Here is a 23435-nt window from a genome sequence, read left to right as displayed (position 1 = left end):
AAACAATGAGGATCTCCTATTTATGGTGGTCAGCCAGGGCTTTCCTGATTGGCCCAGGCTAACAACCCCAATCAAGGACCTCGTAATCAATGCGGTCAAACTGGTTCCAATCACTGCACACACCATCTTCAATTTGTGACAGTGGAATTTGACTGTTATTCACCAGTTGATCTCTGCTGAATTGGAATCTCTGCTTATTACTTCAAGTTCTTGAACACGATGGGCTTTCCCTTCCTCACCCTGAGTAAATTATTGATGAAACCCATACTTGTTCACATTTTGTATTGTGTTAACTGGAGACCAATTCTTACTTGATATAATGCACTATTTTTTTGAGGGTATTCTTCTTTAGAAATTGGGGAGATTGGACATTTTGTTTGCACTTGTCCACTCCCTAATGGCAGACTTACTTTGGAGTAGACATTTGTTCATTATGGTTTGTGGCAACCTGACTCACATATGTTGCAACAATTGGCATGGCCTACCATTATCCATGAGTGGTGTAGATATTTAGGTTACTGCTTCTTTGCTAACACTTTTTCCTAAGTGTTATTGCCACTTGAAATCTGAATTCTCTTCACAGAATCACAGAATTGCATTGGTACAGAAGGAGGCTGCTATGCTTGCACCAACAATCTGCGCATTTTGACTCCTGCTGTTTCTCCATATCCCTGCTCATTGTTCCTATTTAAATAATCATCCAATTCCCTTGTGAGTGCTTCCATTGAACCTGCTTCCACATGATTTCCAGAAAGTGTATTCCAAATCCAGACCACCTTTTGAATAAGTAACAAAAAGGATTGATGAGGGCAGAGTGGTGGACGTGATTTATATGGACTTCAGTAAGGCATTCGACAAGGTTGCCCATGGGAGACTGGTAAGCAAAGTTAGAATACATGCACCACAGGGAGAACTAGCCATTTGGATACAGAACTGACGCAAAGGTCGAAGGCAGAGGATAGTGGTGGACGGTTGTTTTTTCAGTCTGGAGGCCTGTGGCCAGTGGAGTGCCACAAGGATCAGTGCAGGGTCCACTATTTTTCATCATTTATATAAATGATTTGGATGTGAGCATAAGAGGTATAGTTAGTAAGTTTGCACATGACATCAAAATTGGAGGTGTAGTGGACAGCAAAGAAGGTTACCTCAGATTACAACAGGATGGGCCAATGGGCTGAGAAGTGGCAGATGGAGTTTAACTTACATAAATGTGAGGTGCTGCATTTTGGGAAAGCAAATCTTAGGAGGACTTATACACTTAATGGTAAGGGCCTTGGGAGTGTTGCTGAACAAAGAGATCTTGGAGTGCAGGTTCACAGCTCCTTGAAAGTGGAGTCTCAGGTTGTTCGGATACTGAAGAAGGTGTTTGGTATGCTTTCCTTTATTGGTCAGAATATTGAGTACAGGAGTTGGGAGATCATGTTGCGGCTATACAGGACATTGGTTAGGCCACGGTTGGAATATTGTGTGCAATTCTGGTCTCCTTCCTATTGGAAAGATGTTATGAATCTTGAAAAGGTTCAGGAAAGATTTACAAGAATGTTACCAGGGTTGGAGGATTTGAGGTAGTGGGATAGGTTGAATAGGGTAGGGCTGTTTTCCCTGAAGCGTCGGAGGCTGAGGGGTGACCTTATAAAGGTTTATAAAATCATGAGGGGCATGGGTAGGATAAATAGACAAAATCTTTTCCTTGGGGTTGGAGAGACCAGAACTAGAGGGCATAGGTTTAGGGTGAGAGGGGAAAGATATAAAAAAAGAGACGTAAGGGGCAACTTTTTCACGCAGAGGGTGGTACGTGTATGGAATGGGCTGCCAAAAGAAGGCATGGAGGCTGGTACAACTGCAACACTTAAAGGCATCTGGATGGGTATATGAATAGGAAGGGTTTGGAGGGATATGGGCCAGGTGCTGGTAGGTGGAGCTAGATTGGGTTGGGATATCTGGTCGGTATGGACAATTTGAACCGAAGGGTCTGTTTCCGTGCTGTACATCTCTATGACTCTGATTCCCACCTTGTATTTGTTTCTTATGCGAAATGATTTTAAAACTGAGCCGTGGTTCTGAATGGTTTTATAAGTGCAAAACGTTTCGTCTATTTACTCTGTCGAGACCCCTCATCATTTTGACAATTGCTATCAAATCTGCCCTCATCCTTCACCTGTGCAAGGCAAATAATCCCAATTATCCAATCTATCCTCATAACAGGAACCATTCTCGTAAACCTCTGCTGCACTTTTGCCACTACAGCTTTAACTCTTCACCCTTGATAACTGGAAAACATTTTAGCCAAACCAGCACAATCAATCATTTATGGTTTGAAACAATTGTTTTACTCCAGCATAACTAAACAAGAGTTTCTCCTTTTTGTTTTCGTTCTGCCATGAGCTTACAGCAGTCAACACAATTTCTACCAGCTTTTCTTTGTTTTTTTAAATGTTTTTACTCATCCATTTTTTGAATGTGATCGAGGTCAAGAGATGTCCTACTCAGGTCAGAAATTTATTATTTGGGAAATACATTTAGATTTCCTGGTATTTGGCGTCCCCTCTGTTGGACTGTTATTTATGGCCAAGTTTTAACTTGAAGTACAATGAACCCTTGACTGTGTAGTTTAACATCTGTTAGCTGTAATAAGTGTTTTGTCAATGATGCTCGTTATCAGATATTACTGTAGCGTACTCCCATGTATAACTTGAAATTGTGATATGGCCATTGACACGGATGTTTGCATGCCAAATGTTTGGTCCGGGTCATTGATTTCCCCTAGTAAACTTTTGGGTTTGTTTTCTACAGGCAACTGTTTCACCTCATTTATTTTGTTGTGTGGTATTTTGCTTTTCTGTGGCTGTGTTCTGTTTCGGCCTACTTCCACACATTTGTTTGAACCTAAAGCTACATTCACACAATACAAGTATTCAATTTTAATGCTTCATACTGTTCATGCCTGTGATGTTTCATTGCTCCATAGCATTGGCAAGAACTTAGTGTGTCTAGCATCCTACCACTGGTCTACCTAAAGTGTCTTTTGAGGGTTTGTACCTCAAGAATTCAGTAGATTCCACAGATCTCCTATTTTTTAGAAGTTTTATCCTCTCCCCTTAGGATTGAGCTGTTTTGCTTCCAGATATTTGCTTCACTTGCCATCTGAATGGTTCCTCTAGAGTTCAATTTTCTGTGGATTGTAATAAATCTGACAAAGACTATCAGCAATGCCGATGATGATTAGGCCTCTTAAGAATTACTAGCCTGTACAGATCATTAATGAAATCATCAATGGATTCACTTGGATTTTGTACTTTTTAAATTAAATCTTGGCCTTTCAGAAATTTTTTTCAATGTTGAAATAATTGCCAAACTACGATAACTGGTAAATGGAAAACCTTCTATTAGTTTCCCATTTACCATCTTGCTAGTTGCATGATACAGCAGCAGTGTAGTTGTTGAATAATCAGTGTCACCAACTTATATGGATTTGTCAATAAGAAATTTGAACATGAGGTTTGGAAAATGCCCAGTCCATGGAATAAATTGGGAGTCATTCTTCCAAACCATGTTATGCTTAACGTACGGCATGTTTTAAAATGCTAATATGTAGTTTTCTTTTTGATTTGCTATTTAACTTGCATGTACAGGAATCCATATTATTAGCCTCCACCATATCCTTAGGGAATCTTTATTGTAATTTGTTCATTCCCTCAGAAAATTAGCATAATGCCCATAGCAAGCTTAATTAATGGCAGCCTGACTCAAGAATAACATAATTTATGCTTCCAAGTTAAAGCTAGTGGATACACTAGTTGGAGAGCTACATTGTCTAAACTATGTTTTTTCGGATAACAAATAAAGGTTGTATTTTTATTCAATGTTTGCTCAAGGAATCATTGAATGACTTGAACTCTAGGTGTTCTGATCAAATTAATCCTTTAAGTCCAACACCAAAGTTGGTCAGATATTAGCTGTATGTGGAACCCTGCAGACTTCTGTGCCCAAAAACAGTGACTGTTTCCAACACTAATTCAATATCCAACACACATTTACGACATTAGTCAAGGCACACCAAATTAAAGACATTGCCACATAAAACTTTTTGTAGTGTGATAATATACTGGGACAATACATTTCTTTCTGTTTAAGCTTAAATAGTTTTCCTTCACCTTGGTTTATTTCAGTGAATTGGCAAAAGTAAAATACAAACAGATTCTTACATTCTACAAACATTGGTACACTATACAATGTGAACATTAGGATATTTAACAAATTAAGTGAAGCAGATAAACAAAATCATTTTCTGTCCTTTAAAAGAGAAGAAGTGAGTTTTCCTGATGACCTGGCAACATCAGTCCCTCAAGCACAAAATCAATGTCATTGACTCAAAAGTAATTTGCATTTATATAGCATATTTAATGTAGAAAAAAAATGACCCAAGGTGCTTTAGTGAAATGAGATCATTAATGGTACATCAAAGAAATATATATTAGGAAAGCTGTTTAAAAGTTTGGTCAAAGAGATAAGTTGTAAAAAGGGTCTTAAAGAGGCAAAGAATTTGTAGAAATTCAGGTGCTGAATTCTATAACATAAGGCTGAGATGCTTATTGATGAAACAAAGATAGTGGAGGATCCACTAGGCCAGAATTGAAAGAATGCAATTCTCATTAAGTGTTATAAAGCTGAAGAAAGTTACAGAGATAGGGAGGAGTCAATTCATAAAGGGCTTTAAACATGTGGGTACTAGTGTGTTGAGAAGATTTGTAGCTCAGGCTGAGGTTATGGACGTAGGCTTGCTCACTGAGCTGGAAGCTTTGTTTTTAGACATTTGTCAACATACTAGGCAACATCATCAGTGAGCGTCCGGATGAAGCATTGATGGTGTAGCCCACTTTCTATTTATATGTTTGGGTTTCCTTGGGTTGGTGATGTCTTTTTCTGATGTGGTGACATCATTTCCTATGGTGGTGTCATTTCCTGTTCTTTTTCTCAGGGGGTGGCAAATGGGATCCAAGTCAATGTGTTTGTTGATTGAGTTTCAGATGGAATGCCATCCTTCTAGGAATTCTCGTGCGTGTTTCTGGCTTTTCCTAGGATGGATATGTTGTCCCAGTCAAAGTGTTGTCCTTCCTCATCCGAATGTAAGGATACTAGTGAGAGTGGGTTATGTCTTTTTGTGGCTAGCATCCTGGTGGCTAGGTTTCTGCTTGTTTTTCCAATGTAGTGTTTGTTATAGTTCTTGCAAGATATTTTGTAGATGACATTAGTTTTGCTTGCTATCTGTATATGGTCTTTCAAGTTCATTAGCTGTTGTTTTAGTGTATTGATGGGTTTGTGGGCGATCATGATGCCAAGGGGTCTGAGTAGTCTGGCAGGCATTTCTGAGATGTCCTTGATGTAGGGGAGAATGGTTGGGTTTCTGGACATGTTTTGGCTGCTTGTCCGGGTTTGTTCCTCAGAAATTGGCAGACTGCGTTCATTGGGTACCCATTCTTTTTGAATACACTATAGATGATTTTCCTCTGCTCTGCTTAGTTCCTCTGTGCTGCAGTGTGTGTTGGCTCACTAAAATAATGTTCTGATGCAGTTTTGTTGGTGGATGTTAGGATGATTGCTTCTGTAGTTCAATATTTGGTCTGTATGTTTTGTTTTCCTGTGTACACTGGTGTGGTGTGAAGTTCCCCATTGGCTGTTCGCACTACTGTGAAACCTAGGAATAGCGGTTTGTTGTTGTTTTCCTCCTCTTTAGTGAATTTTATTATGGTTACATATATTAAATTTGGGATGAGATGACACTCATGAAGACTCAAGGATGGGGGCTGGCCAGGATACCAGTAAAATAATCAAACCTAGATTATTGTGTAAAAGACAATGTGTTTCGGGAGAAGACAGATGAAACTGGAGTGATGATACAGGCCATAAGGTCAGCTGGGATCAAAAAGGATGTTGAGTTGCAACTATTTGTTTGTACCTGGGACAATGGCTATGGAACGATGGGAGAACTGGATGTTGGACAAGCCGACTGATAACGCAGAGGTGGCAGATAGGTCAAGAAAGGTAGAGTTGGCAGCATACATGATCTGACTGTAATTCTTTTCAAGATGGCATTGTACATTTGTACTTGGATATGGAAGAGGTGGGAGCTGAGGGTAAGTCACTAGGTTGGGGGGGGGGGGGGGGGGCGCGGTTTCAGATAGTTCTGGAACAGAAATTCCACTTTCTGCCAGATATGGAATATTATTTTGCACAAGAAAGCTGCTTTATTTACTCACTAATAATGCTAGAAAATTATATGTCGTTATTTCTCCACCCTAAAATGGATCATGTATGTGGCAACCTGATGGGGGTGCCTTCTGGTGCCAAGGTGCTGTGCTATGCTACCAAGCTGTGGGCACATACATATCCATGTATCACGCATATTGTCTCAAAATCATACAAATGTTCAAAGACAATGAGTGCCATTTCAAAGCTGCAACAAATTGCAAATATCTGAACAAGGTGCTTCGGCAATGTACCAAATAGTCAAATATTTCGGAAAGAAGCTACTAAAATTCAGAAAGTAAATCATTAGCCTATCTTTAAAACATATAAATTAAAACATCCTATTGATTTGAAATTTCTGTACAAGATATAAAATAAGTGTGTTAATTGCCAGAAAAGTCATAGTTTCATCAGTTTCATCCAAACATTTCAAGAAAAGTTATGACAAACAAACCTTGTCGTGGAATCATAGAATCCCTACTATGTGGAAGTAAGCCAAACCCCCCTCCCCCATTGAGTTCACAATTACCCTCTGAAGAACATCCCATCCAGACCCACCTCCCTAGCCTATAACCCTGAATTTTCCATGGCTATCCCATCTCGCCTGCACAAACATGGACACCATAGACAATCCACCTTATCTGTACATTTCTGGACTATGGGAGGAAATGGAGCACCCACCCAGACATGGGAGAATGTGTTAAACTCCAGACAGAAGTTGCCCAAGGGTGGAATTGAACTGGGGTCCTTGGCACTGTAAGGCAGCAGAGTTAATTACTGAGCCACTGTGTCACCTCTGCTTTAACAGAAAATATTACACATGAAATTAATCGAATGAAACAAAACATGTAATTTGACTTATGTTATTCACAGACATGGTTCATGATTTCTTTGGTTTTAGCTGCCAGGCTAACTAAGCACTCTCCAACTTTCCTATATTGTCATATTGAGGAGGAATATATTGTAAGACCTTCAAGGAATGAGCTTACCTTTATACAGGATAGAAAAATTGCAATATCGCCCTTTTCCCTTGTATGATGTATCTCAAACAGCAGCTTAAGTGCAGGCATGAAATAGTTTTCTGGAGGTATGCAACTGTAAACAACCTCAACGGGGTATCCAATGGGCTCTTCATTTTCCACTTGTATGAGAGGAACATTGCCATAAAAGGAATGCAGCTTCTTGGACATATGAGGAGAGCTTATTATTACAACTTTTAATTCCGGCCTCTGTCTCACAATGTCTTTTAGAAGGCCTAGTAGTACATCTGTGGAAACTGTTCTTTTGTGAGTTTCATCAATAACAATAACACCATAGTGCTCCAATAGAGGGTCTGACATCATTTCCTGCAGTAGCATATCATCTGTGCTGTATCTAGAATAATAAAATACTGTTATTTGGTGGTTTTGATCTGAGTTTGTTTAAAGTGAAAGAAAAGGTTAGATGTTACTTAGAATCCTACATAACCTATCATATCCTACTAAATGGCTGACAAGGGAACTCTCCTACATGATATCAGACATACTGTAACATCTTAAAGGCCAACAATCAAATTGTTAACTCAGAGTTTCTGGCCCAGTGGAAGGGACAATACCATGGTATCACAAGACCTCCTAAGCTTTTCCTGCTATTGAAAATAATATAGTATGTTCAAACGCACATTGGATTAATGGGGAAAGAAAGAAACAGTTACACATTTTCTGAACTTGTGCTTTGTTATTCCATTTAGATATCATAAACATATATTTATGAGCTGGAAATAAGTCAAGCTAAAATGTGATAGTATAAACATAGGATCGTATTAGCTTTGCTACATTTAAGTAGTCATCATCCCTCAATTATTCATTTGCTTTTTAAAGTTATGAACATAATCTATTGTGTGCATATGTGCAGCAGGACTACATCAGACCTTGCGGAAGTAAGCTATTTGCTTGGATGCATCAAAAGTAGTTATTTACAAAGTATTTCTCCTACAACCATAGGTAATTACAATTACTTTTAATCGGTTTAAGCATTTATGAAAGTTAATACACTCTTCTTGTTAAATTGCCTTTTTTCTTTGTTCAAATTTTATTTTACTCAGATTTTCTTTTATCCTTGTCCCCCTCCAACTAATCTTATTCATTCTAATCCTCTCTTTTTGTCCCGGTACTGTGATTGCATTCTATTGTTGATGCTTGTAAAGCGTAATGCAAATGGTAAGGACCAGCATATGGTGTCATTTGCTTGCAGAAGGACTTGCAGCTGCAGTCTGTTTCCTATTTGCATTTGACTGATCATTCTGCAAGGGTCACCAAAAGTATATGCAAGCACACAGACCTCAGGATGGTTTCACTGATGCAGCAGTTTTCAAATGGAATTGTGTAGCCCACTTCATGCCCTATGTTGACATCCATTTCATCTGCCACGCGGAGTGCAAGGCTGACAGCCGTCTGCTTATGAGTCTGTGTACACACCACAACACCATACTGATACTTGGAAGAAAGACAGTGTTCTGCACACCACTGTGGGATCTAAAAGAGATAACAAATGAAACAATCAGGGTACCACTACCTTCTAGCATGATGTTTTATTACATTACAATTGATCATAGAGCTGGACATTTATTAAAAAAATGTTTGATGGCTTCAGAATAAGCAGGGCATTAATTAATAAACTCTTAACCAACATTTGCATGGTGGCACTTTTTTTTCTTACTTATTATTATGCTCACAGAATGTGGGGGTCGCTGGCTAAGCAGCATTTATTGCCCATCACTAATTGCCCAGACGATGGGTAAGAGTCATCCACATTGCTATGGGTCTGGAGTCACGTGCAGGCCAGACAAGGTAAGGATGGCAGCTTCCTTCCCAATGGACAAGATTGAACCAGATGGGTTTTTCCAATAATCAGCAATGGATTAATGACCATCATTAGACATTTAATTCCAGATTTTTAAAACTGAATTCAAATTCCTCCATCTGCCATGGTGGGATTCAAACCAAAGTCCCCAGAACATTACCTGGAATTACTGGATTAATAGTCTGGGGATATTACCACTAGGCTATTGCCTCCCCTGTACTCGTCACTATATATTTAGATACAGACATTATGTGTATGCACCTGGATATTGCACATGGAACATCTACCTCAAGCCTCAATTCCTTCTTTTTACCAGCTCAAGAAAACCCTCAACTCCTCAAAATTTCAAAAATCCATCTGCCTCTTCCTTAAATACTTTCAGTAACCTAACCTCCATAACCTTCGGGGGCAGAGAGTTCCTGACATTCACTACCCTCTGGGAGAAGAAAGTCTTTCACATATTGATTAGATTAGACTTACAGTGTGGAAACAGGCCCTTCGGCCCAACAAGTCCACACCGACCCGCCGAAGCGCAACCCACCCATACCCCTACATTTACCCCTTACCTAACACTACGGGCAATTTAGCTTGGCCAATTCACCTGACCAGCACATCTTTGGACTGTGGGAGGAAACCGGAGCACCCGGAGGAAACCCACGCAGACACGGGGAGAACGTGCAAACTCCACACAGTCAGTCGCCTGAGTCGGGAATTGAACCCGGGTCTACAGGCGCTGTGAGGCAGCAGTGCTAACCACTGTGCCACCGTGCCGCCCTTTAGTTTAAAATCCTCAGTTTAAAATGAGTGTCTGCTTATTCTGTAACTATGGCTCATCATTCACAATTCCCCCGCTAGTGATAATCTTCTCAATATTCACCCTGTTAAGCCCTCTCAGGATCTTGTATCTTTCATTAAAATCACTTCTCAACCTTCTAAACTCTAATGAATAAAGGCCAAACCTGTTTGCCTGTTCTTGATAAGTTAAGACCTTCATCTTAGAAGCTCTTTTGAATTGCCTCCAATGCTTGTAAGAATCAAAAAGTGTGGTGCTGGAAAAGCACAGCTGGTCAGGCAGCATCCGAGGCGCAGGAGAGTTTTGGGCGTAAACTCTTCATCAGGAACGTGAAAGGGGAAGGAGGCTGAGAGATAAATGGGGGGGGGGGTGGAGCTGGGGGTAAGGTAGCTGGGAAGGTGATAGTTAATGCAGATTGGGGTAATAATGATAGGTCAGCGGGGAGGATGGAGAGGATAGGTGGGAAGGAAGATGGACAGATCATGAGGACAGTGCCGAGTTGGAGGGTTGGATCTGGGATGAGGTGGGGAGAGGGGAGATTTGGAAATTGGTGAATTTGATGATGATGCCATATGATTAAAGTGTTCCAAGGCAGAAGTTGAGGCTTTCTTCCTCCAGTTTTCAGGTGGCTTGGATTTGGTAGCGGAGGCAGCCCAGGACTTACATGTCCTTGAGGGAATGGGAGGGGGAGTTGAAGTGACACTGCCAAATCCAAGCCACCTGACAACTGGAGAAAGAACGTGTCCATCTTACTTCCCACCTAACCACTCCACTCTCCCCACCAACCTATCACTATTACCCCCAACCTGCATCCATCTATCACCTTTTCAGTTACCTTCTCCCCAGCCCCACCCCACCCCCCCTATTTATCTCTCAGCCCCCCGCCCCCTCCACATTCTTGATGAAGGGCTTATGACCAAAAAGTCAACTCTCCCACTCCTCGGATGGTCTCTGACCTGCTGTGCTTTTCCAGCACCACACCTTTTGAGTGATTCTCTAGCATCTGCAGTCCTCACTTTCTCCAATGCTTGCGAGCCCTTTCTTAAATACAGGGACCAAAACGGCATATAGTACTCCAGATGTGGCCTCACCATTACCTTGGATAGCTGTAACAAGAATTCCCTATTTTTAAAATCCAGCCCTATAGCAATAAAGGCCAAAATTCCATTTGCCTTCTCAATTATTGCTGCACCTGAATGCTAGCCATTTTTGCGTTTCATGCACAAGAACACTCAGATCCTTCTGTGCAGATGTTTTTATAATCTCTCTCTGTTTAAATAACAGTTTGTCTTTTGATTCTTCCTATGTGTGTATGACCTCCCAGTCTTACATTAAACTCCATCTGCCAATATCAATCTCTCCTTGCAGATTCTGCGTCTTCATCACAAATGCCCTTCCCCCTATTTTTGGATTTAGCAAATTCTGCTCCATCTTCCAAGTCCATAATATGGGTAGTAATTAATTATTGCCCTACGAATGATCCATGTGGCACTCCACCAGTTATGTATTTCTAAATTGAAAAAAACCCATTAAGCCCAGTTCTCTATCTTTGATGTGTTAACCAATCCTCAATCCATACTACTACATTATCATGAGCTCCTATCTTGTACAATAGAATCAGTCTGGCTCAAGATTAGGATACAGACCGACTCTAATCTCACACCTTTAATGCATTATCTGAGCTGAGATGTCACCTTTTTTATGAAACCTTAAGTTATCTCAAGAATATGACTGGAAAGAAGTTCTGGGATTTACATATTAATGAACCGAAACCTGCAATCCATTCTAAAAGCCGAAAGGTTTGCTCAATAAATCATTTCAGTTGCCTGACACTGAGATCTTTTGTTGTAAATTTTGTGTCTTATCATCCTGCTCCACAGCTACCTGATGAAGAAGCAGTGCTTCAAAAGCTAGTACTTCCAAATAAACCTGTTGAACTATAACCTGGTGTTGTGTAATTTTTTACTTTTATGTGGAACCCTATTGAAAGCCTTCTGGAAATCCAAATACTCTACATCTACTGGTTCCCCTTTATCAACCCTGCTTGTTATACCAAAGAATCCAACAAATTTGGTAAACATGATATCTCTTTATCAAAACTAAGGTAACTCCATTTGATTGTGTTACTTTTCTGAATGCCATACTTTTCCTCCATAATAATAGATTTTGCATTTTCCAAACAACAGATTTTACGCTAACAGATTTTAGCCTGTGGTTTCCTGATTTCTGTCCCCCTCCCTTCCTGAAGATGTGTATTACCTTAGTCTTTTCCAATCCACTGGAACCCTCCCAGAATCCAGTGAGTTTTAAAATATTTTGACCAATGCCTATAGTATTTCTGTACTTACTTTCTTTAAGACTCTTGGATGCAAGTCATCAGACCCTAGTGATGTGTCTGCTCTTGATTAGTTTGTTGAACATTTTGTCCCTCATGACAGAGACATTTACAAAATCTTTCCTCCCATTAACATGCACATCTATTATCTTTGGGAGATTATAGAATCTTTCACTGATGCAAAATTTTGGTTTAAGTTATCTGTCATTTGCCTGTGCCCCGTTATCAATTCTCCCGTTGCTTCCTCTAAGGCCTACACTTACTTTAGCTACTGTTTAACTTTATATACCTGTACGAGCTCTTTCCATTGGTTATATATTTCATGCCAATTTAATTTCATAATTAATTTCCTCACTTTTTCTTAACTTTTTACTCATTCACTGGTGGATCCTAAAAAAAACCCAATCCTCTGATCTACCAGCAATTGTTGCTGCTTCATATACCTTAATTTTTCATTGAACAATCTCCTTGACTGCCTTTGTTAACTAGGGGTAGTTCATTCTTCTCATCGAGCCATTCTTCTTGACAGGAATAACTTTTTGCAGAGTGTTATAAATATCCACTCCTGCTTGTCTGCTGACCTTCCCATTTGTCTGTTTTCCTAGCCTGTTTTAGACCACTCTTTCTGCATATCTTTGCAATTACCCTTGTTTAAGTTGAGTACACTGGTTTGAGACCCAAGCTGCTCTCCCTCAAACTGATGTTGAAATTCTAGCATGTTGGATTGCTACTCCATACAGCATCCCTAATTACATGATCTCCTATTCCTTCTACCTCATTACACATTACGAGATCTTGCCTGTTCCTAGGTAGGTTGTGCAATCTAAGAAACAATCTCAGATGCACTCTGTGATTAATCTTCCATGTAACTATTGCCAATTGGACTTGTTCAATCAAAACACATGTTAAAATCACCCATCACAATTCTAGACCTTCCATTTATACTTCTTCTTACAACTTTTTGGGGGCTACAAACAACTCCCACCCTTGACTTCGTTCCCATGCTATTTCTTGTTTTCGTCCAAAATGATTCCACATCATGATTAGTTGCACCTACTAACTACTCATCACTGTACAGATCCCTTCTTATTAATAACACTACTCCACCTTCTTAACCTTTTGACCTTAGGGAGCATCACATACCTTTTAATATTGCACTCCCAGTCCTGGTCACTCTGCAACCATGTCTTTGTAAGAGCTGTAAAGTAATGTTCAATACTGTGTGCATCAGATAAAAGAGCCTTAAGTTTGGATTCTTTTTACCATTATTAATTATTCTGGCTCTAACTTCTGCAGGACTCTTCTTATATTTAAGAACTATGTTAAACTATATTTAAGGACAGACTAAGGAACCTACTGCTTTCTGCCACATGTTCATTGTTTGTATTTTCAGCACCTTGCACTTCTCCTCTCTTGTTTCTTTTTTTAAACTTCCCCTCAATTGATCCGTTTCCCCACTAATTAGTTTAAAATTGCATCTAGAACTCTAGATATAGATTTCTCCAGGACACTGGACCTAACATTGTTCAAATGAAGCATTCTCAATGAAACATTTCTCTCTTTCCCCAGTACTGCTGCCAGTGCCCCATGAATCAGAACCCATTTCTCCCACACCAACTTTTGAGCCACGCATTTACCTCTTTAGTCTTATTTACAGTGTGTCGATTTGCAAGTGCTTCAGGTAATAATATGGAGATTATTAGCTTTGAGGCTCTGCTTCTTAATTTAGTCCACAGATATTCATAATCTATCAGCAGAGCCTTTTTCTTAATCCTACCTATTTCATTGGTATCTAAATGCATGATGACAACTGGATGTTTCCCCTCATAAATTTCCTCTTCAGCCCAGAAGAAATGTCCTGAATCTTGGCACGAGTGGACTACCAAAACACTGCGGTTCAGAGTACTATTCATTTGGGGTGGGAGGAGGAGAAGGCTCTGCAGCAAAGATAGAGTCCTGAAGGCTGTGTAGGGCAACACAGCCTTCAGGACTCTATCTTTGCTGCAGAAAACAGTATCTACTCTACTCCCCTAAATGTGCTATTCCCTATTATTCTTACATTTCTCCTTCTCCTCCCCCCACCCCAAATGAATAGTACTCTGAACCGCAGTGTTTTGGTAGTTCACTCGTCCTCCCTGCAGTCTGCACCTCGTCCACACTAGGATGAAGAACCTCGTACCTATTAGATAAACCTTTGGTTTTGGCTTCTCCAAGGCGAAATTCTACCTTCCCATAACTGCCTCATTTGTAGTCACACTCTCCTGTCTCTGACCACAGACCAGATTTGTTGTGATTAATTTGTTGCAATTAATCAAAAGGACTCAGCTGTCTTCTGAAACGCAGTAAACAGGAATGCTCCCTCTTTCCTTGGACTCTAACTCATCAACTCTGAGTTGAAGTTCCTCCAGCAGCCAATACTTGTTGTGGATGTGGTCAGAATGGATCAAACCACAAACTAAAGCTGTAATGGACCACTTGCCCAGTCATCTTTGCTCTATTTAACTAATAATTTGTATGTCAAATACTTTAAAAATTAATTTCCACCAAACTCAACAGATTTAAACCACTTGGCCATTCAAAAGACACAGAGAAAGTCACACTTTGGCTCAGACAAGTTGAAGGCATTTGCTGTTGCTGCATTTTCGTCACTGATTTGCTGTGCATAGCTCCCAAACTGTCTCAAGCGACACAAATTTGCTTCATTCACCTTCTAATCTGCTTCATGCTGGCTAGCTGCACACTGAACCCAATCTGTTCATCACAATTAGGTCAATAGACAAAAGCATTTATGGTGCAGTAAAAAATCAGAATGGGTCCTAGTGTTCTCTGGTCTATGGTTTATCTTACCTGGGTTCTAAATATCAGATTCTGGATTAGTGGTGCTGGAAAAGCATAGCAGTTCAGGCAGCATCCGAGGAGCAGTAAAATCAAAGTTTCGGGCAAAAGCCCTTCATTAGGAATACCTGTATCCCTGATGAAGGGTCTTTGCCCGAAACGTCGATTTTACTGCTCCTCGAATGCTGCCTGAACTGCTGTGCTTTTCCAGCACCACTAATCCAAAATCTGGTTTCCAGCATCTGCAGTCATTGTTTTTACCCTGGGTTCTAAATATACCATGAAACAACCATGCCCCTCAGATTACTTTCTTTTCTTTCCCTAGTCCTTCTTGCTTAAGATTGGCAATTTAATAGTTCAACTTACCTTAAGTGACTTATGGCTTTAATGTCGCCTAACTTATGTACTTTACCATTTATAATTTCTACAATACTCTATATTGCTTTACTTGATGAGATATTTACCTCATTTGTTTAAAAAACTACTGGTTTAAATTACCCCACTTTGCTTTGACTTCATGCTCTGCTTTTTCATCCTCAAGCCCTACAAAACAGGTAGCCACCGATACGCATCTCAACTTGAAAATAAACTTGAAAATACATTCTTTCCACCATGCTGCAGCCATACTGAAGGATGATAAGGTAGTAGGACAGAACAAAAGAGTGATCAATACTGTGCAAAGTGCAATCTGACAGTCTTCAATATTGCCAGAACAGTAATACAAGTTATTTGCTTAGTTATCTATTAAACATGAGGACATAGATAAGAGAGTACATAGTATCTAAGATTACACAATTATCATCAATTTTCAAGTTATGTGTTATATATTCTGCTTAAAAGGAAAGGGATGTCTTTTTAAAACTTACCATAAATACTTTTAAACCTTACAGACAATAGTCTAAAAGGGAAAATCTAGGCTTGAAACATGAGCCTTTCACTTCCAATACAGTATGTGGCTGACACTATTTTGTAATTGCAATTTTTAAAATCTGATATACAAAAATGTACCCAGGAGGAATGGCTGCTCTCAACAACTTTCAAACATATGTAGCCATTCCTCCTGATACAAATTTGGCTAGTAGGACTTCCAGAGATTTTAAAAATATTTTTTAAAAATTCAAATTTTAAAATGAATGCTATGGACTGAATTTTACCAAAAGCTGACTAAGTGCCAATTTTGGTGCATTTCAATGGAAGGTTTGTCTGTTCCTCGCATGATTTTGTATGCACCATGTCTCTTATGAACTACTCATATGCTACCTTGTGCTCACCAGTGATGGAAGTACTAGCCACTACGGGTTCTTCCAGGAATTCTGCTACTGGTACCATGTTTAACGCCCAGCTGTGCACCAGGTCAATCAGTGCCAACCATGGATAATGTCTCATAGTACATGTAGTGGACAGGAAAGGAAAAAGAAATACTTCTGAGGGTGCACAGCTAACGCATGATTGGAAATAGAAGTTCACATTCCTGAATGCATAGATGTAATGAACAAATTTACATAGAGTAAAAGCAAAATATTGCAGATGCTGGAAATCTGAAACAAACACAGAATGGTGTAGAAATTCTGGCAGCTTCTGTGCAAGTTCAATATAAAAGGAATAGGTGCAAATAGATTCACATTTTCGGAAATAAATTCTCAAACACTGATACATATAGTGTTCTGACACAGAACATAAACAATGTTTATCCAAAATATCTGTTGCAAACTCACATTAATGTGAATTATTACAAAGAGCTGGAGAAAATAAACTTTTAAGACAGTTTAATGTGCCTGTTTTTGAGAACCAGCATAAGTGGAAGTTGAAATCAAAAATGAACATAATCTTGATAAAAAGTGTCAATAGCCATATTTTTTAAGTTTTCATTGACCCCATGAGTCCTGTAACTGTATAGATTAAAAGAAAACATGGGAAAAGCACACCAGGTACTGGATACACATAAGCACACAACAGATAAGCTACTTGGGCGTATTATCAGGATATTACAAGGAAAGATTACATGGGGCAGCATAGCAGTTAGCATTGCTGCATCTCAACACCAGCAACCCGGGTTCAATTCCAGCCTTGGGTGACTGTCCGTGTGAACTTTGCACATTCTCCCCATGTCTGCATGGGTTTCTGCTGGGTGCTACGGTTTCCTCCCACAGCTCAAAGATGTTTGGGCTAGATGGATTGGCCATGTTAAATTGCCATAGTGTTGAGGGATGTACAGGTTATGTGAATTAGCCAGAGGAAATACATGGTTATTGAATCGGATACTGCCCAGAGGGTTAGTGTAGATTGGCAGTGCTGAATGGCCTGCTTCTGCACTGTAGAAATTCTAAGATTGTGATGTTTGCCACAGGCTGACTATTCTACTGGGACAAAAATCTTCTAGGAGAAAGTGAGGACTGCAGATGCTGGAGATCAGAGCTGAAAATGTGTTGCTGGAAAAGCGCAGCAGGTCAGGCAGCATCCAAGGAGCAGGAGAATCGATGTTTCAGGCATGAGCCCTTCTTCAGGAATTCCTCATTGATTCTCCTGCTCCTTGGATGCTGCCTGACCTATTCTACTGGGGCAGTCAACTATCTATGAGGTAAGATCATTCTACTCTCAATGACTGGAAACCTTCCCAAGATATGTAACATTATTAAGATTTATTTTAAAATTGGTTCCCCATACTTACAGTATCTATTTATATTTAATAAGCTTTTCTTGTGTTATCATCCTAAAACCTTCCAGGCAATCAGAAAGATGCTCCAAATTTATTTACAGTCTTTGTAGCCAAGACCTCCGTTAGAGCTGTCAGTGGCAAATGGTAGTCTACAATGCATACCATTATCACTTACAGAGAATGGGTATTTGGATGTTCAACTCCTTTACAGTGTCCATCCAGTATGCATTAGTGACTGTAATGCTCTACTATCAGCTTCCATTTGAAGGTAGGCCATTTCAATAACTTGATACAAATCTTGTCAGGCAGGCATGAAAAGTGAGTTTTTCATGAGTCACCATTGTTGCCAGTCATATTTTTGTTGGTATCTGCTTTAAAACAGACTCATGTGGTCTATTACTGTCCAGATGCACCTTTCTGAGTTCACTCTGCTATGTGAAGAGCAAATCAGCACAATTAGTAAACCCAATAATCGAATGATACATCACCAAATGCAAATATATATTTAAGTAGTGAAACATAGCCACATGCACCATTATTGCACTTACATATAAATAGGTGTGTAGCAGAGAATTAGATATCTGGCCCATTCTGTCTTTGCTGGCTCTCTGCAAGAGTGTTTCAATTTTCCCCCTTTTCAGGTCTTTCTGCATACCTGTTTAAGTGTGTATTCAATTTCCTTTCTCAAGTTACCATCGTATTCACTTGCATAGCATTTCAGCTAGTGTATTTCAGCTCAATCTATGGGGATGTAGTTTATCATGCAATTCACAGAAGCAATATGTTACATACTCGCAATTCTGCATGTCTTCTCACAATCACACACTTCAAGACTCTTGCCAATAAATCAACTGTACATTTTTTCACGTGAAATAGAACAATTTGTAACTGAGGTTAAATTCCTGTTCTATATTAGCAGTGGAATTTTGAGACACAATGCCTTTTCTGCAGCATATTTTTTCCATCAACTATATAACCAACATTGAATCCCTACAATGTAGAAACAGGCATTCGGCCGAACAAGTCCACACCAACCCTTCAAAGAGTGGCCCATCCAGATCCATTCCCCTACCCGATATTGACCCCTGACTAATGCACCTAACCTCCACATCCCTGAACACTATGGGCAATTTAGCATAGCCAAGTCACCTAACCAGCACATCTTCGGACTGTGGGAGGAAACCAGAGCAAACCTACACAGACACAGGGAAAATGTGCAAACTCCACACAGACAGTTACCTAAAGCTGGAATTGAACCTGGGTCCCCAGCACTGTGAGGCAGCAGTGCTAACCACTGAACCGTAATGCCACCAATGAGTGACTCTTAACTATCCTCTGAAATGTCATAGCAAGCCACACAATTGTAAGTGACTCATTAATACCTCTATTTTGACTAGGGATGGTCAATGCATGTTGACATTGCCACTGATGCTCAGATTCCACAAATGATAAGAAAAAAACTGTCCATCTAAATCACTACTTATTATATCCATGTCAACATGGCTGCGCCAAGTTCATAGTCTGATTAATAATGCCACCTTCATTGCAAATGAGGTCTGTCTCCACATTTTTTAAAATTTCTCAACAGATGCTAATAGCAATTACAGGTAAATGTGACTTTTCAACTAAAGTTGTGTCATTTTCCATCAAAAGTTAGCCGAATTAATAAACCTGAATATCCATGCTGCTTAAGCAAAACAATGTTATGATAGCAGTAACATGGAATATCAATTTTCGACTTCCATCATCCAATTTTAATACCTAAAATGTTTCATAAGTGAAAATGGTTTTACAAAGGAAAGAAGCTGAGTTAAGATGGCTGCAATGATCACCTGACGACAGTTTGAGCCAATTTATGAAATCATCAGTAAACAAAAATCAGAACTGAAATTAACATACATCAAAATGGCTGAATCACCTAAGATCTATATATTCTATTTGATTTACATCTTTCTAGAAGCTTTACATATTGTGATGGAAGTCATTTGCAAATTATCCAGTTTGGAAAAAGTAATGATGCCAGGCATGGCAATACACAAACTCTCTTTCCACTCAACTGCTTTTGGGCAGAGCAGAGAGATCAAAATTGATTTTATTAACAATGTAAACAGGAAGGCTTGCTCGTTCTTTCTGTCCCTGTTTCTCTCAGCCTCTGGAAAGATGTTCACTGATAGAGCAAATTGAAGAGACTTCCATTCACTCAGAACTCAAAAATACTATATCCTGTAATTGTGAAGGATGCAAGTCATCAATTTTTCACTGGAGTGCAGGAATTAAGGGGTGACTTCACACATATTTACAAAATCATGAGGGCTGTAGATAAGATGAATAGCAAAGGTCTTTTCGCTAAGGTAGGAGAATTAAAAATTGGAGGGCGTATTTTTAAAGAGAGAGAAGAGATATTTAAAAGGGACCCGAGGGCCAACTTGTTCCACATGGAAGGTGGTTCATATGTGGAACGGACTGCCAGAGGAAGTGGTAATACAAATACAGTTACAACATTTAGAAGATATTTGGAGAGGTACATGTATAGGAATGGTTTACAGGGACTTGGGTCAACCGCAGGCAAATGGGACTAGTTTAGTTTGGGAAACCTGGTCAGGTTGGATGAGTTGTACAAGTCTGTTTCTGTGCTGTATGACTCTATGATCCCATAATTAAACAAACTGGTCTCAAGTTAAACCTAGCAATGTTTTGGATTCTCCCACTCCAGGAAAAAGGCCTCGGCTATTCACCCTATATATGCCCCTCATGATTTTATAAATCTCAGCATCCAACAATCCAGGGAAAATGGCCCCAGCCTATTTAGCCTCTCCCTATAACTCAAACCCTCCAACCATGGAAATATCCTTGTAAATCTTTTATGGATCATTTCAAGTTCACAACATATTTCATATTGCAGGGAGACTGGAATTGCACACAGTATTCCAAAAGTGATGTCCTGTACAGCAGCAACATGACCTCCCAAATCCTACAGGAGAAAGTAAGGACTGCAGATGCTGGAGATCAGAGCTGAAAATGTGTTGCTGGAAAAGCGCAGCAAGTCAGGCAGCATCCAAGGAGCAGGAGAGTCGACGTTTCGGGCATGAGCCCTTCTTCAGGAATCTTCTTCCTGAAGAAGGGCTCATGCCCGAAACGTCGACTCTCCTGCTCCTTGGATGATGTCTGACCTGCTGTGCTTTTCCAGCAACACATTTTCAGCATCCCAAATCCTACACTCAATGCATTGACCAGTAAAGGCAAGCACCTTCTTCACTATCCTGCCTACCTGGGACTCAATTTTCTGGAAACTATGAACCTACACTCCAAGATCTCTTTGTTCAGCAACACCATCAAGTGTATAAGTCCTGCCCTGATTTGCCTTTCCAAAATGCAGCACCTCACATTTATCTAAATGAAACTCCATCTGCCACTCTTCAGCCATTGATCAAGTTAAAGAGGGGGTTTGCTTGAGTTTTCCTCTCAAAAACACATTAAAATGCCATTACAGCAAACAATTTTACCTTTACCAATTGCTATCTATGTTACAACTAACACAACAAAGATCACGTGTTCCTAAGCACAGCATTCCAATCAATTAGAATTTGAAAGAAAACATTTATCCAATTTTTAAAAAATCTTCTTTGTCTGTAATCTGGCATCTGTAATATATTGTAGATTTTGTTCAGGATATTCGTGAAAACCATCTCCAAATGTGCTGTATGTTTCAATAAATGGAAACATTGCCAAATTTAGTTTACAAATGAAAGGATTCCCAGAAGAAAAGTATATTATTTTATCATTACATGTCGTAAACACTTGTTCATATTATGTAGATATTGGCACAACACAAACAAATCACAAAACATGTATTGTACTCCCTTGTGCCAGCGTTGTCCTTTCAATGCCAGCCTTATCATTAAGGCCAGGTCAGCAGAAATTACAGCTCTGTGTTTACAGCTTTGCATAGCGTTAGTGGAAAAAAGCTTGTTTGAAAGTTTATAGTAGCCATGCCTCATACAAGTATAGAGAAAAAAAACATGGAAATATTGGCGCCTTTTTCAAAACATATTGGGAACCATGTGACAACAGTCTTTAAAGTCAAAAGCCTATTAAGCCAGTGTTTACTTCTGCTGGATATTTCCCACTGCCTTGGTTGCTCTTACCTGACTGCTTTTCCCGATCCTGGCGTTTCCACATAGGATGATAAAGGGATTACTCACTAAACTCGCCATGAAGGCGCTCTTTGCTCCCCACACCGGTAACTGCTTTCGTTCTTGGTGGAGTTTGTAATAGCGAGAGGAGTAAGGCAGCCCATCAAAGGGGTTCAGCTCCAAGTCTGCATCGCAGAGTAAAACTTCGTCGCCACTGTCGGATCCAAACTCTTCGGAGAAAGTTTCTCTGTCACAGGGCGATGCACTGTCCGGCTTTGTTGTGTGCACTTGAACAGCAGCCATTGCCGCCTGTGTGGATGGAGGGGGCTTAGCAGAACTATCACGCTCAACTTCTTATCATTTGTTCTATCAATACCTGGTCCTGTAAAGAGTTGGAGACCAACACGAGCATTTCCTGGTGCAGTCCACAGCCACTTGCCACTCTCCTAATCGTATGTTGTTGCCAGCGATCATCTGCAAACGAAATTAAAGCAAACCGACCGCTTAAAGGTGCTTCACTAAAACAAGCGCATCCCTTTTTTGGTTAAAGCTGCCGATTTCCCTCCATCCCAGCCCACGTGTCGCGCTATTTATTGACTGAAACGACAGAGTATTGTACAGAATAATACGGTCATGTGGACACTTAATCTCCTGACAATACCGGGTGGGGGAATGCTTGTTGGAAACTGCAGAGTGTGAAGGGTTTAATTGGTCTCTCAGTAACCGGCTGCACAAACACATCTGCCACAGAACCGGCTGGCCAGGGCCCTGAAAGAAATGCAAATCACCCTCTCTGCTTGTCATCGAATGGGAATCACATTGTATTGTGTTGTCCGCAATCCGAGCAGGCACTGTACTGTGGACCCCTTTCTCAACTCCAGAAAGTAAACTTCCAAACGGAATAGACGTGATGTGGGGGTGCCGCTGTTGGACTGCGGTGGACAAAGTTTAAAAAATCACACAATATCAGGTTATAGTCCTGTTGGTGTTATGTGATTTTGTTTAAAAAAGGAATAGACACTAACCGTACCTGCTGCATTTATCACAGCTGGGAAACAGACCCTTCAGTCCAACTGATCCATGCCGACCAGGTATCCTAAATTAATGTACAAAGTTAAAAATCACCTGATGAAGGAGCAGTGCTTTGAAATTTAGCGCTTCCAATTAAACCTGTTGGACTATAACCTGGTGTTGTGTGATTTTTAACTTTGTACACCCCAGTCCAACACCGGCATCTCCAAATCATAAATTAATGTAGTCCCCTTTGCCAACATTTGGCCCATATCCCTCTAAACCATTCCTACTCATATACCCATCCAGATGCCTTTTAAATATTGTAATTGTACCTGCCTCCTCCACTTCCTGTGGCAGCTCTTTGCATACAGTACCACCAGTGAAAAAGTTGCCCCTTAGGTCCCTTTTAAACCTTTCCTTTCTCTCACCTTAAACTCATGCCCTTTAGTTTTGGATTCTCCCACTCTGGGGAAAAGACCTTGACTATTCATCCTATGCATGCCCTTCAAGATTTTATAAACCTCTAAAAGATCATCCTTCAACCTCCAATGATCCACGGAAAATAGCCCCAGCCATTATAGC

The 23435-nt window shown here is 40.1% G+C and overlaps 2 protein-coding genes across 9 annotated transcripts in view; one reads left to right on the top strand and one right to left on the bottom strand.

The window, feature by feature from the left end:
- The window catches only part of LOC132826255 (putative pre-mRNA-splicing factor ATP-dependent RNA helicase DHX32), a 76821-nt gene that overhangs the window by 26067 nt on the left and 27319 nt on the right, over positions 1-23435 (bottom strand). For 2 of the 5 annotated variants that reach the window (XM_060841982.1, XM_060841985.1), the window contains exons 2-4: positions 21852-22313; positions 8566-8759; positions 7236-7620 (exon numbers count right to left, since the gene is read on the bottom strand). In XM_060841982.1, the coding sequence (XP_060697965.1) occupies positions 7236-7620; positions 8566-8759; positions 21852-22142 (870 nt within the window). In that variant the 5' untranslated portion in view covers positions 22143-22313. Of the gene's footprint in view, positions 1-7235; positions 7621-8565; positions 8760-21851; positions 22386-23435 lie in introns of those variants that run through there. The other 3 variants (XM_060841984.1, XM_060841986.1, XM_060841983.1) reach the window with 3 other exon arrangements.
- Positions 17555-23435, top strand: part of fank1 (fibronectin type III and ankyrin repeat domains 1) — a 68602-nt gene continuing 62721 nt past the window's right edge. For 3 of the 4 annotated variants that reach the window (XM_060841997.1, XM_060841996.1, XM_060841990.1), the window contains exon 1: positions 18986-19069. The gene's annotated coding sequence lies outside the window, so the exon portion shown is untranslated. Of the gene's footprint in view, positions 17629-18985; positions 19070-23435 lie in introns of those variants that run through there. The other variant, XM_060841991.1, reaches the window with a different exon arrangement.

The sequence above is a fragment of the Hemiscyllium ocellatum genome, chromosome 22, assembly GCF_020745735.1.
Source record: "Hemiscyllium ocellatum isolate sHemOce1 chromosome 22, sHemOce1.pat.X.cur, whole genome shotgun sequence".
In the NCBI taxonomy this organism is placed as follows: domain Eukaryota; kingdom Metazoa; phylum Chordata; class Chondrichthyes; order Orectolobiformes; family Hemiscylliidae; genus Hemiscyllium; species Hemiscyllium ocellatum.
Note: the sequence above shows the minus strand (reverse complement) of the source record. Positions and strands in the feature narration are given on the sequence as shown.